Here is a 16,936-nt window from a genome sequence, read left to right as displayed (position 1 = left end):
CCCTGCTGGACATGCTGCTCCGAAACAGAGAAAGGAAATCAGGAAGAATTGTTGTCTTCCTGGGAAACATATTCCTGCATCTACCTCAAGGATAAAGGCAGAACTTCCATCTCAGTTTTCACTTTAGCTGGCACCTGGGTCTTTGTTAAAGATGAACCTGCACCTGGTGGGCACTGGCACCTCCTAAAGGTGTCTGCAGAGCAAGCCAGAGGACACATGGAAAAAAGTCTTCTGGAAACTTCTGGGAATCCCATATTTAATAATCGTGTCCTTCAGAATTACAACTGGAGTTATCTTTTATTTTTCATGTGTATCTTTTTATGTAGTTATTCCACTTACACCCCCTGATGACATTGCCATTTTTAAGTGCAATTTAAAAAGCACAGTATTCTGAAATAGAGAATATTGTGTTTCAGAATGCTGAAGGTTTTTAAAGGCCTGATTTTTAATCAGTAAATGAAATTCCAGACTTAGAATAGAAAGAAGAAAAAAAAAAAGCTTGGCACTGAAGCTTTACTTTCATTTAAAGGTACATATGTTGTTTTAAACATGTTGGGGTAGGACTGACATTTCAGCGGGACTATTTCTGCTTAAAAATAATAAATATATTTTAAAATAACCTACTCAAGGGCTGATGGCTCAGGAGCATCTTCCACATCTCTTACAAATCCTGGATGAGACTGGTCTGAGGTTCATTTGAGCTCATCAAAAACACGGAGCCATTCCTGATGATTTTGTGTTAAACTGGGACGATGGGAGCAGAATCCACGGGAAGCAATTCCAGCTGTTCAGGGACACACCAGGTGCTCCCGAGCTGTCAGTTGGTTGATGGTGGCTCCTTTCAGAGCAGTTTGGCATTGCCATGGGTGTGTAATTAATAGTTTTACATCCACACTCCACTAGGAGAGAACAGTCTATAATTTTCTTGCCCTGTTTTTCACTGCAAGCAGCACTTTTGCTTTTCTGCAGCACAGTTTATTGTTGAAACACCCCTTCCACTGGGTTATTAGTGTACAGTTAAATATTGATCCAAACAGTTCTCTGCATTTTGCTGTCTGTTGTTACGTGCCCAAATTGTTCCAAATTATTTGGAGCAACTGAAGAACTCGATAAATACTAAAAATTGAGATGTGAGTTCTGCCTTTATCCTTGAGGCAGATCTGGGAATATGTTTCCTGATTCAAATATGATTTACTTTCTCTGAAGCTGTTTTGGAACAGTGTGTCCAAGGGTTCTTTTTAAGTCAAAAATCAGTGTAGCTTTGTGTTTCTTCTCAAATTGTTGCTGGGTGTGGTCAGGGTTCCCTCGTATCCCACACCTCACCTCTGCTTTTCCCAATTGAAATAAAGCTGCTTCTGTGGCTCCCACACCTCCCTCCATCTCAGGCTGGGTTTAGAACTTGTCTCCTGTTCTTTGTGGACACACATCCCTGGTACTTACAGAGGTTAAGAGAAATAATCTAAATCTAATTCATCCACAAATGAAAACACAATTCTGCTGAGGCACAGATAAAGCTTAGTTTTGGTTTGTGCTTTAAGTTTTGGGTTTATGTTGTGTGTTAGTATTAAAGGAGATTTGAAGATTCAGTTTGACTTACTTTGTTGTCACACTTCCACCTGGGTACATATATAATGTTTATGATTCCTCAAAGAAATACCAGTAGAGTCAAAAAATTGGTTTTTCACTCAAAAGGGAAGTGTGATGTAATCTTACTGTCTTAGCAGCTTTCAGTTTGTATATGAATTAATTCCTTGTTGGTGTGTTGTTCACCATTTTTCTCCCCAAATTAGATTAAACTGTTAGAACAGGAAAATGAGCACTTGAATCAAACTGTGGCCTCTCTCAGGCAACGCTCACAGATCAGCGCCGAGGCAAGAATGAAGGAGATTGAAAAGGAAAACAAAATCCTTCACGAGTCCATTAAAGAGACCAGCAGTAAGTTAAACAAGGTGGAGTTTGAGAAAAAACAAGTCAGGAAAGAACTGGAACACTACAAAGAGAAAGGGGAGAGGGCAGAGGAGCTGGAGAACGAGCTGCATCGGCTGGAGAAGGAGAACGAGCTGCTACAGAAAAAAATCACTACTCTGAAAATCACCTGTGAGAAGATCGAGGCCTTGGAACAGGAGAACTCCGACCTGGAGACCGAGAACAGAAAGCTGAAAAAAACCTTGGACAGCCTAAAAAACCTCACTTTCCAGCTGGAGTCCTTGGAAAAGGAGAACGCGCAGCTCGACGAGGAAAACTTGGAGCTGAGGAGGACAATTGAATCCTTGAAGTGTACGAGCATTAAAGTGGCACAGCTACAGCTGGAAAATAAAGAGCTGGAGAGTGAAAAGGAGCAGCTCAAAAAGAGCCTTGAGCTCATGAAAGCCTCTTTTAAGAAGACTGAACGCTTGGAGGTCAGTTACCAAGGGCTGGACACGGAAAACCAAAGGCTCCAGAAGGCCCTGGAAAACAGCAATAAGAAGATTCAGCAATTAGAAAGCGAGCTCCAGGATTTAGAGGCTGAGAATCAGACCCTGCAGAAGAACTTGGAAGAGTTAAAAATCTCTAGTAAGCGCCTGGAGCAGTTGGAGAAGGAGAACAAGTTGTTAGAGCAAGAGACTTCTCAACTGGAGAAGGATAAGAAACAGCTAGAAAAGGAAAATAAAAGGCTTAGACAGCAGGCAGAGATTAAAGATAGTACTTTAGAGGAGAACAATGTCAAAATTAGTAACCTGGAAAGGGAAAATAAATCTCTGTTCAAGGAAATCGTGGTGTACAAAGAGTCCTGTCTGCGCCTGAAAGAACTGGAGAAGGAAAACAAGGAACTGGTGAAAAGAGCAACCATTGATAAGAAAACCCTGGTCACCTTGAGAGAGGTAAAGAGATTGGTTATTACCCTTCCACCGTAATCTGTTTGTCATGGGGAGAAATCAGAGCTGTGTTTCTGAAAAAAGGCTCTACTTTGGGGTTTTTAAGCTTTAATCTGTGTGCTCTCACCATCTTTGTGCTTACAGCAGGGAAAGCATTGGATAATCACAATTTATCAAACGTTTTCCCTTCGCTCAAGACCAAATTTAAAGGGAAATTCTGCAGGAAGGAAGAGAGTACAGTGAAATCATAGTTGCAGTGTAGTGTCTGATCCAGCTGAGAGCTGACAGCTGGAAGGAGGGGAGGGTTAACGTTGAATTATTCAAGTCATGTAGTGATCAAAGGCTCCTGTCTGAGCGCTCCTAGAACTGAGGCTACGTTATTTGATTTCTGTGGAAACACTGACTTGTGTTTTCTTCTCTGCAAGGACCTGGTGAATGAAAAACTGAAGACTCAACAAATGAACAACGATCTGGAGAAACTTGCCCACGAGCTGGAGAAAATAGGCCTGAACAAGGAGCGGCTCCTGGAGGATGAGCAGAGCAGTGATGACAGGTGAGGGTGGCAGGGCCCACCTGAGAGAGAGAACAAAGGAGGGGCTTTTTCATTCAGGAAGGGAAAACGGGCTTGTGCATCTCTGGGATTTTTCAGGCACACTCACAGACCCAAAATGGAACTCTGAAATGAATAAAAGAGCTGATGTGCTGTTACATTCTGTGACAGTGAGTTGCCACTTTTTGTTGCTAAGAAACTCACTGAAGTATGTCAGTAGATCCAGTTAATTATAATTAAATGTTTCGTGTTCCAGCCAGCAGCAGGAACAGTGGCAGTAAGAGATAATCAGCTCAAAGTGTATTTTTTTTCCTTTTTGACACAAATGGTTTTTACACCTTGAACTCACCCTTCCCTTACAACTAATCCCTCCTACAAAAGGAAGCTGCATTCCCACTGGCCCTGGTGGAAGTATCCAGTCCTTGAGTGTCTCCAGCACTTGGTGCTGGCTCCATCCCTCCTTCACACCTGCCATTGGGAAGCAGCTGCTGCCCCGACATCTGTTTCCTCTGCTGGGTTTCCCTCTTCTGTCTTATCCTGCAGGGATTTAGGGAAAACCTGTGGCAGGAGAAAAGCAGAGTATCACAGGCCTCTGGCCAAGCTTTATTGCAGAGTGCTGTTCAGTGGGGTGATCTGTTATTACAACTGATTGTCATGAAGGTGTAGGTTGATTTGGGGTTTTCTGTGTCAAAAGAAACCCACATAACTGGATTAAAAACCCAAATGGTTCCCTTTTTTTACTGCCAGGGCTCTGTTAGTGAGGTGGTGCCAGAGTCCTGGGGGTGAATCTGTTACCACCTCTTGTTTTCTCAGCTCCCAGATGAGCTCAGGAAAGCCCTCAGAACTTTTTCTAGTCCGGTCATTTTGATGATGGAAATTAAAAATGTACAATTTTTCTCTTCCTAATTGGAGAGAGTTGCTTGTGTTTTTAATGAATATTCTTGGTAGCACTTCAGTCTTTCCAGTGGGGTCTAAACTGGCCACATGTGTTAACTTGGAAGTGTTTCCCATTTTCCCTTGTCTTTCCAATGTCTGTTGTCCTTGGACAGACACATTCATGGACTTTGAATCTGAATACCCAGGTCTCAGTGACATTAGAAAATTTGTACCATCTTTCACTGTTAGGTGTTCAAAAGGAAACTGGATATTGGATCTCTGCTATTTGTCTTTTTTACGTAATTTTGTAACTTTTCAGTTACAGAAATTCTTATTCCCAACCAAATCTGTGCTTCAGCTCAAGGAGGTGAAATATTTTATATTCCACTAGTCATAGGCTGCCTACTGTTCCTGAAATCCCTGGGAATTACTTGTCATATCTTCAAATGTAGGATTCCCATCCTTCTACTTGATGCCACTGGACAGCTTTCTGCTTATTAATTTTCTTCCCATTGGTCTTCTGCTCCAGTTCCTGGCTGGATCTAATGCTCTTGTCCATTCAGGAGCCTCCTGCAGTCTGTGCCCTTCACTGAACTGATAGATCCTTCAGCAGCCAGCATTAAAAAGGGGGATATTAGTGGTTTGTTCTATCCAGCTGTGGGGAGCAGTGGGATGTTTTCCAGGTTCTGAGCCTGGTGCACAGTGACTGAACTGCTTCAAGTGATTAATGAGCCTGGTTTTCAGTATTTTCTGTAGAGGAGACACAGTTATAAATTGATACAGCCTAAATCTGACCACTTCTGTCCCAAATAGGCACTTTGGGGTTTTTGGGTGCCCTGAAATATTGTAAATGTGGTGAAAAATGGAAGCTTTACCCCTCAGGGGTGGTGACAGTCTTAAAATCCCAGCAGCTGGGCTGAGGGCACAATTTGCACAGTCAGGCACCAAACGAGTGTGCACCTGCACAGTCCTTCCCTCTGTGAGCTGGCAGGGAATGGGAACTGAGGGAAATCCTGCTCTCCAAATCCTTCCCATCCTAATTGGGTTGGGGTCCCCACTGGATCCTCTGGAGCGGAGCCAGGAGGAGGAGGGCAGCCACCACACCCAGGGTAATGATCCAGATAAACAGCCCCCTCCTTTTTGTGTGCCTAAAACACATCTGAAAGAAAGGAGGAGTCAAAAATGGGCTCTCCTACCATCTTCTGTTGGCTTCAGGCACGGGACTCGCTGGGAATACCGAGGTGTCTCCATGCTCTTGACTTCCCAGCATTTTTGAGGGTGGCCATGAGGCTTCATTCCAGGATTCAAATACCTCAAATAGGTTTTGGAAAACAAGGACTTTTCTTTTTTTGTTGTTGACCAGTAGGTACAAGCTCCTGGAGTCCAAACTGGAATCCACGCTCAAGAAGTCTCTGGAAATCAAAGAAGAGAAAATCGCTGCTTTGGAGGCTCGTTTGGAAGAGTCCACAAATCTCAACCAGCAGCTGCGTCAGGAGCTGAAAACAGTAAGGAAAAGGGCATTTTAATGTGAGATTGAATGGTTCCTATATGAGCTGTTGTTATTTCTGGTTGTTATTTCTGGTATTTGCAGAAGCTGGGTGTTGTTTGGGTAATGGAAAGCAGGACAAAGGTGTGCCTGCTTTCAAATCTGTGTTGGAATCGCATGAAAAGTTGTAGAGTTTATTCATCGTTCATTGAAAATGTCAGGTGGATAAATTATCTGGGGCTGATTTGATTTGGGATGTCATTTCCAGTTATATTTCCCCACCTGCCTTCAAGAGGCTGAGCAGAGCGGTTAAAAAAAGAAATGCAGTCGCCTTGGCTGTAGGATTTTATTATAAAACTTGGGGGGTGCAGTTGAAAGCACTGAAATAAAATAGGAAATAGAGGTCTCCTGCTGTTAGGAAATGTTCGTTAGGGTGAAGTTATCCATACCCATAAATAATTTGTGCAGCATCTCCCCAAACATGTACAAAAAGCAAATTTACAATCACAGTAACATAGAACTCCCTGTTCTTTGAGAAGTGGCACGGCCAGGTGATAAATTAGGATGTCCAAAATGGGAAATTCTAACCCTAATCCGAGTTGTCCTGAATAATTCCAGGTGAAAAAGAACTACGAAGCTCTCAAGCAAAGACAAGAAGAGGAGAGGATGGTTCAGAATTCCCCGCCGAGAAGTGGAGAAGAAAATCAGTCCGTCAATAAGTGGGAGAAGGAAAATCAGGAAACGACCAGAGAATTGTTGAAAGTTAAAGACAGATTAATTGAAGTGGAGAGGAATGTAAGATGTGATTTAAATATGACTGTGGGTATTTGTTGTTGGCTGTTGCAGTCATACAAATGAGTGTTGGTGAAGTCTGTCACTTGTCATCTGGTTCACATCCCAAGAGGAATCTGAGTTAAATAGTTTATGGAGCAGCTGGATTCTGCTCTGAGGGATGCCTTAAAACACTTGACAGGCATTTCAAAGGAAATATGAAAACCTGAATTTGCCCTTTTGGATGCAGAGCTCTCTCTTAAATCCCTCTGATCTAACCCTTATTCTCCTGGGGCCTGGAGGTCTCTCTGCTGTCCCTCCAGAGGTACAATACTAGTTACCTGGTTTTCCATCATAACCCTGTGTGTTCCTTGGTCCTGGAGGGTGATCCCCAGTGTTGTTGCACCCCGTGAATCCCTTGGAGAAGCAGCTGTGAGCTCACCCTCTGTGTTTGTTTTCCCCCCGTACCCAGAACGCGACGCTGCAGGCGGAGAAGCAGGCGCTGAAGACGCAGCTGAAGCAGCTCGAGACTCAGAACAACAACCTGCAGGCCCAGATCCTGGCCCTGCAGAGACAGAGCGTGTCCCTGCAGGAGCAGAACACCACCCTGCAGACCCAGAATGCCAAGCTCCAGGTGAGGGTTTCCCGTTTGGCTCCCAAAAATAAAATTACGGCCGGTTTTCCAACCAAATCAACGCGGTCCAAGTCACATTTTGCTTCTGGTGGCGACCTGGGAAAGAAGGTAATGTGGAAATAATCTGCACTCAGGGAGGGCAAATAATAGTCTGTTTGCTGATGAATAATTCCAGTCCTAGAAGTTGGTTTGAATCCTTCACGTTTGTCCAATTTAAACTCTTGACTTTATACTCTTTAAACTCTCAATTTTATATACTTATGAGTAGGGTAGGTTCTCTTATCCTTCTCTTAAGCCTTCTAAGGTTGCTTGGGGTTTTTTTATTTTAGTTATACATTTAAATTAGGTCAGGGAAGTGGTGTGTCCAGAGAGATTGTAATAAATTTTGTCTATTTTTATAAATAGCTTAAAAAAAAAGAAAAAAAGCAGAGCCATACCTAAAAGGAAAATCAAGATACTTACTAAAGTATAGAATATATATAAAAAAAATATAGAATGCTAAAAAAAACCCCAAAGAAACCCCTACCTAAATATGTAAAGAGTGAATGTAGATAATTCAGAGGCAAAAGAAAGGTGATGTTTGACCATGGAAATGATAAAAATGGTTCACCCGGAGTCTTGCAGCTCTCGTGGCCAAGATTCAGATGTTGTCCTTCCTACTTCAATAGGGTTATTAAGTAGATACCTCTTTTTTGTCTCTAAAAGTGAAATGTTCTTGGTAATGGATCGAATGCTTTTTGGGGTTCTAAGAATCCAAATTCCTTAAAGAGGGAGCAAAAAGTCCACAATCCAGCAGAAGCAGTGTCAGAAAGGATGGAGGGTTGGTGGAAATCCAAGTGTCAGGGACTTTTTAAACGAGGCAAATACTCATTTGGTGAATGCCTGGAGTTCTCATCCTGATTTTCTGGGAAGCAGAACCCAGTTGTCCCAGGGTTGCACTTTGTGCTGCCACATTGAAATCTCATTAGTGCACAGCACTCCAAGGAAACAGGACTTCTGGGCCTTCTCTGGCTGTTCAAAAGCAGTGGACAGGGGCATGGAGATATCTCCTTTTAACCACAGGAGGATTTACCTCTGGGATTCAGAACTCTGAGTATTTTGTAACCCCATTTGTCAGGAAAACCCAGGAGTATCTGTGCAGTTCCTTTTTTGCTTCATGCACAATGGCACAGGCCTTTCCTGTCTGGCAAGACAGCTCTCCATCAACTCCAGATTAAACTGAAAGGTGAAATATGTCCCTGAAAATCAGAACTATCAGCTCCATCTGAAGTGAAATCTCTGTCAGAACTGCTCCTGCCAACTAATTCTTCTCTCCCTGCTGGTACCCACGAGGAGCAGACAAGAGAGGGGATGTTTTAGGGGGTAACTGGGAATTGGGAGCTGACAAAACTCGGGATTCAGCCTGGGCCGTGCCGTGAGACATGACTTCATTTCCAGGGAAAGGTTCAGCTTTCTCCTGTGTAACAAAGAGCACTGCAGCTCCAACAGGAAGGGATTTGTTCCCTGGTAACAGCAGGCACTGCAGTGGGAGATGGAATGTTTTTCCCCTTAATAGATACCCCGAGGGTTTTAGAAGCCTCAGGAGTTTGTGGTTTTCATCTCCTGAATAGGAAAGAGAAGGGAATGAGCCTCATACAAGATATCCAAGGATTAGATTTGGTTAATCTTTCCAGAGGCACAAAAAGTGAAGTTGTGGGTTGGTTGGGGTTTTTAAATTTGTCTAATGTTGAAGGCTTTAGTATGTTAATAGACATTAATACTGCTCTGACATAAATCTGAACTAGTTCCACAAAAGAATACAAAACAGAATGTGGGGAGTTCCTTCCAGGTGCTGTTATTTTATTTCCCTTTCTCTCTGTTAAATGAATGCTCCTGTTTGAACTCTCATTGTGAAAGGGTACGTGGGCACCATAAAGATTTCATGGTGACAATACAAATTCTGTACAATAGAGGTGTTCTTAAAAATAGATCTCTGTGCCAGCGTGAAAGTTCCTTTTATTTTAGTCATGTCACAGATTTGGCTTATTATAGGATCACTGAGGAGCCATTTCTCCCAGATGTTTTGATCCCAGAGGAAAATGTTGTTCTTGTCTTGATAGCACTCTTAACGGGTATTGAAAGGTAAATAAGAAATTGATTATTTAATCAAATTAATCAGTGTTTAATTGATTAATCAAATCAATTTAATCATATTATTCAGTGCTTTCCTGCGATACTGCCATAAAAATATTCCTGGAGTACTTTGAGTTGGAGTTGTCTGTGGGGGTGTAAGGAAAGAGTATTCCCCTGAAAGGTCGGCAGGTAATGGAACAACCAGCAGGTCACTAAGGGTTAGGAGATAGACAAAATAATCCAGACCACAAAATTAATTTACAACAACCATTCGTGGCCACAGGTGGAAAACTCCACCCTGAACTCGCAGAGCACGTCCCTGATGAACCAGAACGCCCAGCTGCTCATCCAGCAGTCGGCCCTGGAGAACGAGAACGAGGGCGTGCTCAAGGACAGGGAGGACCTCAAGGGCCTGTACGAGGCCCTGCTGAAGGACCACGAGAAGCTGGAGCAGCTGCACGAGCGCCAGGCGGCCGAGTACGAGTCGCTCATCGCCAAGCACGGCAGCCTCAAGGCCGCCCACAAGAACCTGGAGGTGGAGCACAAGGACCTGGAGGACAGGTGAGCACTGCCCTGCTAAGCAGCAGCCACTAAAAAGTTTGAGTAGAACTAGCCTGACTTAAATCCTTAAGATTTTGTGCTGGTTTAAAGGTAAACCAGCAGGGGAAATGAACTCAACTCAAAGGAGAGATTATAAGTCAGAATAACAATTTAATAAAATAATACGACAAGTACAATTATACAGACAAACAGTTGGTTTTAACCCACCAAACCCAACTGTATAACCCAGCACCGTGGGGCATGAACAGAGTGGTGTTATTTGGGCCCCCTGAGTCCAGAGTAAAAGGAGAGGGGAAAACCTGTTGGTGAGAGTGGTGATTGCAATCTGGTTGAGAGTGGTGGTTGCAGTTTGGTTGAGAGTGGTGGTCTGCAGTCTTCCTCTGGATCTCACAAGTGGTTAAAAAAGTCCCAAGACTCCAAGATTATATATCCTCCAGTTCAGGCAGGAATGCCCAGTGCCTCCCTCAGGGCGGGGAGTTCCACACTGGGTGTGAGGACAGGAGCATCCTTCTGTCTCAGGGGCCTCTTAACACCCAGTTTATAGCCTGAGGAGTCAGGGCTGCTCTGGGCAGAGGTTGTAAATGGTTCATTGATAACAGTTTCTGGGCAATGGCATGGAAGACTCTAGAACACACAGTTTTGGGTTACACCCATCCAGTGATGAGCTGGTCCCAGCTGTTCTAAATAGGACAGATTTGCAACTTTAAACGGTCGCCATTTCATAAAAACTCCGTATTCTCTTCAGTCCGCAAAAAGGCATTTAAATGTTGTCTTGGTGTGCAGGTACAATCAGCTGCTGAAACAGAAGGTGCAACTGGAAGAGCTGGAGAAAGTTCTCAAGGCAGAACAGGAGAAAATGCTGCAGCAAAGTGAAAAGCACGAAACGGTGGCAGCAGAATATAAAAAACTTCGCGATGAGAATGAAAGGTAAAGCCGAGTCTGACGTGTGTTAGTGGAGCTTTGAGCACCTGCCAGTGCAACCTCAACAAGTGTTGTGTCCCTTCACATTTCTAAACACCTGATGCTGCAACTCGGGACGTCCATGATCCCACAAAAATAATCATTACATCCTGAGGGTGCGTGTGGGACAGAGGGATGTGGCAGGGCCCAGGAGGGACAAAGAGAACCCAGGGATCAGTGTACCTGTGCTAAATCAATAACCTCTGTGATTGCCAAAGTTTGGGCCATTCCTGTTTCCATCCTGTTTTCTGTGGGCAAGAAATCCTGGCTGTTTGTAGGATTTTTTTTTTCTTTTGAAAAGTGGCATCTTAAAACTAGTTGTGATGTAGAGCTCCTGAACACAGAGGGTTTGAGACTGGGATGACTTCCCTACAGTCTGTGATAATAAGGCATTTGTGTTTGGTGGAGCAGCAGGAGCCTTGGAAATGCCATGTGGGTAACAAATACATTCCCACCTGCCTTTCTTCTTTGCTGGTGTCTCCCAATCCCAGGCTCACTCACACCTACAGTCAGCTCCTGAGAGAGAATGAGGTTCTCCAGACTGACCACAAGAATCTGAAAACGCTGTTGAACAATTCCAAACTGGAGCAAACGCGGTTGGAAGCGGAGTTTTCCAAGCTCAAAGAACAGTACCAGCAACTGGATATCACGTCGACAAAGCTGAATAATCAGTGTGAGGTATGTGAGAATTCTGGAATATTTATGGAAGTGTATTTATAGACTCATAAAATCGTGGGAAGTGCTGGAGAATTAGTCATTTGGTTTAGAGATAATGAAGCGGGTCCAGAGACTAATTAATTTGCCTGCTGTACAGGCTCATGTTGGTTTAAATGATTTAAAGAATGGAAGAGGCTTTTATCAGGTGATTCATGGTTTAGTTTTCTGTTGGATTGGACTCTCAGAATGCCTTTGTGGACGCACATTTCCTCGATGATCTCGTTATCCTTATGTTAAATACACTCACATATGTACACAAGGGCCATTTCATGTATTTTACAGCTGCTTAGCCAGCTCAAAGGGAACCTGGAGGAGGAGAACAGGCATCTGCTGGATCAAATTCAGACTTTAATGCTGCAAAATAGGACATTACTGGAGCAGAACATGGAAAGCAAGGATCTCTTCCATGTGGAGCAAAGGCAGTACATGTGAGTTTTGAAAATCACTGTGATACACTGATTTTCTTTAAAAAGCTTCTGTCATATGTGGAATTTAACTCGTGTGCTGCTTCTGAAACGTTTCAAAACAAAAATTTCAATTGTAAATGTAAGGCAGATAAAAACTAAAACCCTTGCATTTGTAGTTCTGAAGGATCAGTGCAACTGTGATCGTTACTGATTATGCAAAGGGGGAACAAAAATGTCATTCCTCATTCTACTACTGGCCAAATTTAGAATTGTAATCTCAACTTTTTAGTGAATTTGAGGGAAGAGAAAACGGGCTTGTCTAAATTACATTTATTATTTAAAAAGGGGGGAAGTTCTGTGGTGTAATAAAGGCGAATGGAAACTTTCTCAGTGTTATAAAGTTAAACCTAAGTCTGCTTGTTTGCTGTATCTCTTGCTTTTTCAATAAGAAGCAAGTGTTACATTAGAATTCTTCACCCAAGATGACAACTCTGAGATAACAGATCCCCAAGGGAACACGCTGCCCACACATTCCATACAATTTTGCACATCCATTATCCCTGGTTTCTGTTTGCAGTGACAAGCTCAATGAACTGAGGCGGCAGAAGGAGAAACTGGAGGAGAAGATAATGGATCAGTATAAGTTCTATGAGCCATCTCCACCCCGAAGGTACCGGTGAACGCGATATCAGAACAAAACACAACTTCAGGGCATAACCTGTTCTGCTCCAGCTGAAAATCGAGGTCTCCTCAAGTTCAGGGGGGCAGAACCACGTCTGTGTTTTGCATGTGAATTAGGAGAAGCGTGAGGGCATAAACAATGTGTCATAAGTGTGCTGTGTCCTTGGTAACAGGAGGGGCAACTGGATCACCCTGAAGATGAGGAAGCTGATCAAGTCCAAGAAGGACGGGAACCGGGAGCGGCTCAAGTCCGTGACCCTCACGCCCACGCGCTCGGAATCCAGCGAGGGCTTCCTGCAGCTGCCCCACCAGGACAGCCAGGACAGCTCCTCGGTGGGCTCCAACTCCCTGGAGGACGGGCAGACCCTGGGCACCAAAAAGAGTAGCAGTGAGTACTGCAGGACGCTGCATTCTGCTAATAAACCCTGGCTAAGTGTTGGGAAAGTCTGTGTCTTTTGGAGGGGGTTTTAAAGGTAAAGTCTTTAGGAGCAGAGCCTGAGTTAATGCGAGGGCAGATTTATGGTGACTTCTCGCAAACTCCCTGGAGTGTTGGGACAGGAACAAGTTTTTAGCATTTCTGGAGCTAAATGTTGAAGCTCCATTTGCAGTGCTTGGGTAAGGTGAAGCAGGCACTGCTCCTGGGTCAGGCAAGCAGGATTCTGGATGGAATGGCAGATGTCACCACTAGTACCTCTTTTGTTTCTCCCTCTTGTCCCAGCATGAATCTCTCCCCTTGCCCTGGAAGCGTTATCCAAGCTGTGGCTGTGCTAACATCCTTAAAAACACCTTCTGCCTGAAGGTGTTCCCCAGCAGCTCACAAAACCAGTGGGGAAAACTTCTGATCAAACTGGAAGGTGCAGCAGGAAGAGTTCATGTAGAGACACAGCCCCTTAAAAGGATGGGGATTGTTAGTGATCCCAGAATGAGAGCTAAGTGGGAAGGGTTGCAGGGGGTGTGGGTAGATGGAATATTCCAGATACAGTTCGCTAACCTTGGAATAGCCTCACAGCCATCACATGACGAGGGTGCCCATGGTATAAAAGGCCAGATTCTGTTTATTATTATTTATTACCTAGATTGTTTATGATCCACTCTTGGTGTGGATCGTAAACTGCCCAGTTTCTCACAACTTGAGAGATAATATTGCAGCCAGGTTATCAGGGTGTGATGGGTCTATTCAATAATTATGCACCAAAAGCATTTTGGCTGTGCATGTAAAAGCATCAGAATACATGAGCATTAACAGTCACTTCCAATCTTTGCACTACTCCTTTTAAATTTAATGTCTTAAGTTTCAAAAAAACAGCAGGTTGATTTTTCTGGGGCTTGTGCCAGCTGTGAATCTGCTGTGTTAGAAATGATTAAAGCCATTACGATGTATTTTTTTAATTCTGTGCTTCTTGCAGGAGCTTAGTCAAAGTTAAAACCATCAAAAAATGTTATTTCAGGGTGACTTTCAATCAGATTTGTGAGTGTTTTTTTAATAACTGAAGACAATAGTATGTTCAGAGGTACACTTTAGCACTTCTGTTGCTAAATTGTCCCCTTGGGAAGCCCAGCTTTCTTCAGTCTGAGATTCAAAACAGCTACTTTTGAACTTTAAAAAAAAAAAAGCAACTGTTGCTTTTACATCATGTGTGGTGTGGGGCGGGGGGGGGTGTGAGCGGAGCTGCCGTGGGTGTGTCTGTGAGTGTGCACGCTGTGGGTCAGCCCATCTGCTTCTGTGTCCCCACTGTCATGCTGTGGCAGGGCTTTGGTGTGCCCGTGTTCTCCTCGTGCCCCTCGGGACCCCGTGGGGTGCAGTTCCCCCTCCCGGGGAGCCACGGCCGCAGTTCCGGTGGCTGAGCCTCAAAAGAGGTTTGGAGCTGTGCAGACCTCATTAATTTTCTACTCCGTGGGCCTCCTTCGTGTCCCCCTTAATCCCAGTGTGTTTATCCACAAACTGGAAGGGCTGATCTAATTCTGGATCCAGGCCTTCCGCCGTTACACACGTCGCCATGGAAACCCCGGGATTTGACAGAATTCGGGTGCCTCGTGTGCCAACTCAGCTCTGACAATCTTGCTGAGGCAGTTGGTGTCTCAGAGTGAAGAGAAGAGTATCTCAGTGTGACAAGTGCTGGTGATGGGGCACATTTTGCAGCCTGTTTCTTCTGCTCCTAGAGGGACTGTAAATCCTAAATCCCGGGATACTGTGGGGCCTTTCTTTTCTGTAAGAAGCGGTTTGGCAGCAGCAGCTTCCACTGCAGGAGCTCCAGGAAGGGAACATGTGTGAGCTGCCACGCTGAGGTGCTGGAGCTCTGGGAAGAGCCAGGTTCTGTCCCAGCCTGGGAAGGGACACTGTTCCAGTGGGAACTGCCGCGGTGAAATGTCCTGCATGTCCCTCAGGAGGCAGGAGAAGGCAGCTCACCTCCCCTGGCACACACCAGTGTTGTTCTCCTCAGCTAGAGGGCAGAGTATCTGACACACAGATCCCAAGGGCTCTAGGGTTCCTATCCCAGACATTCCCTGTTGGAGATACTGATCCCACACCTGATTGCCCTGCTGCTGCCACTGCTGATGAAGAGATTTGGTGTGTGCCAGCTTTGGAAGGTGGTGATGGAGACAGGCCACTTTGCCATGCTCATGTGTTCCAAAATCCTGTTATCTCACAGGGGATCCTGGCCCAAAATTCCCCTGTTGTGCAGAGAAAGCAGCACCTGAGGTGTCCCAGCATTCCCCAAGCCCCTGTGTGATCCCAGAGTGTGTGAGCTGGGAAGGAGGGGAGTCCTGCATGGCTGTTGCTATCCCTGCAGGCGGTGAGCATGTGTGTGCTCCTGACTGCAGGCTTTCCCCTTGGCTTTTCATTCCCTGCTGGAAGTACAGCCTCCTCCTTCCCAGATCCTGACCCCAAATCCTTCCTAATCACTCATCATGTGAGTGCCACGGACCTGACACCTGTTCTGGGCAGGATGGGACCACTTGGAGCTTTCCCACAGAAAGCCCAGGGCAGGCAGGTGGGATTTTTGTTTTCCGTGGACAAAACCAGATTCCCTTTGCTGCCTTCCACTGCCTTTCCAGGTGATTAACGAAGTCCCAAGGAATCAGGGCTATTAGTAAGCTGGATCTCTAGTAGAAGCACCAGGAGCAGACACATCATATCATAGTGGAAGTAAAAAAAGTCTATTGGGCTCCATTTCCTATCAGCAGGACATTTAGAAGATGTCTGCCTCATATTTTCTTGTGTGCATGAACAAAACCCTTTGAAGATTTTTAATGCAGAATTCCTCAGAGGGTTTTTTGCAAACAGGAGGAGAGTCACAAAACAGGAGATTTCCTGATCAGGGGAGGAATTCTGCCATACTCATCATTCCTTCTCAGCTCAGAAAGCAGGAACATGTTCTCAGAATACTGAAAAGAGAAAGAACACTTGATTTCTGCTGCAGCTCTGCCATTTCAGTATTAATCATCATTATCATTCCAGGACATTTCTTGAGTTGGATTTTATGCAGACATTACTTACATTATTCCCCCTTCAAGCAGCTTTTGCATTTTCCCAAGGGCCAGGTTCTGATGCAGGATTTCCAGGACATCAGTAGTTGCAGGGGAGTTTCCTGGTGGGTGCAGTTAAATCAGCCCTTTTGGAGGTGATCTCTGTTAATGGACAGGACACATGACTCCAATGATTCTTGAACATGCTCTGGTTACTTTTTTAATAAGATTAGGGAGTTTTTAATTAAGAGGGCTCAGTTATCTTGTCTACAAAGGATTATAGAGGGGTGAGTTATCTTGTCTGTTAAAGGATTATAGAAGTTACAGAAGAGTCATGTGTCATCTTGGTGCCAAAAAAATAGAAATAGAGCAGAATGACCTCTTTGGTTCCATTGCATTGGGAGCCTCTTCCTCTGGGTGCAGACACAGGGTGAGACAGTGGAGAGGGAGGTGTCTTTATTTGCCTTTCAGGGTCCCCCATGTGCACTTGTAAATGCATATGTATATATGCACCGCTCCATCCTTTAATGCTGTTTGTAATTTTAACTCTGTAATTCTCCTCATAGAACGTACCTCAGTTTGCTCTGGGCCCTCCCAAAAACCTCACAGCAACGCTCACGCTTGGATTTGCTGTGGTTTTGTTTCCTTTGGGGTTTTTTCAGCTGAGAAATCTGCACCTTTGAAGCAGATTATTTTGGTGAAACACTAAAATCACTGCGCACAGAGTGCACTGGACAGGAGGCCCTTGTGGGTTTTCTGCAAGTAGGTGACCAAAATTCTTAGTGAGCACAAAATGAAAGAACTGAAGACTTGATAATAAATTGTGTCCTGGTAGGTTTGTAGGGCAAACCATGACCA

At 44.5% G+C, this 16,936-nt stretch overlaps 1 protein-coding gene across 15 annotated transcripts in view; it reads left to right on the top strand.

The window, feature by feature from the left end:
• CCDC88A (coiled-coil domain containing 88A) overlaps positions 1-16,936 on the top strand; it is a 63,897-nt gene that overhangs the window by 33,943 nt on the left and 13,018 nt on the right. For 13 of the 15 annotated variants that reach the window (XR_004356344.1, XM_032684138.1, XM_032684136.1 and 10 more), the window contains exons 15-25: positions 1,791-2,861; positions 3,281-3,408; positions 5,645-5,786; positions 6,386-6,562; positions 7,011-7,172; positions 9,568-9,845; positions 10,629-10,772; positions 11,297-11,483; positions 11,805-11,950; positions 12,507-12,599; positions 12,784-12,998. Coding sequence is in view for 14 of the 15 variants with exons in the window: in XM_032684138.1 (XP_032540029.1) it covers positions 1,791-2,861; positions 3,281-3,408; positions 5,645-5,786; positions 6,386-6,562; positions 7,011-7,172; positions 9,568-9,845; positions 10,629-10,772; positions 11,297-11,483; positions 11,805-11,950; positions 12,507-12,599; positions 12,784-12,998 (2,743 nt within the window). In the remaining variant the exon portion in view is untranslated. The remainder of the gene's footprint in view (positions 1-1,790; positions 2,862-3,280; positions 3,409-5,644; positions 5,787-6,385; positions 6,563-7,010; positions 7,173-9,567; positions 9,846-10,628; positions 10,773-11,296; positions 11,484-11,804; positions 11,951-12,506; positions 12,600-12,783; positions 12,999-16,936) is intronic. The other 2 variants (XM_032684137.1, XM_032684145.1) reach the window with 1 other exon arrangement.

Source organism: Chiroxiphia lanceolata, chromosome 3 (assembly GCF_009829145.1).
Source record: "Chiroxiphia lanceolata isolate bChiLan1 chromosome 3, bChiLan1.pri, whole genome shotgun sequence".
NCBI lineage: Eukaryota > Metazoa > Chordata > Aves > Passeriformes > Pipridae > Chiroxiphia > Chiroxiphia lanceolata.
Note: the sequence above shows the minus strand (reverse complement) of the source record. Positions and strands in the feature narration are given on the sequence as shown.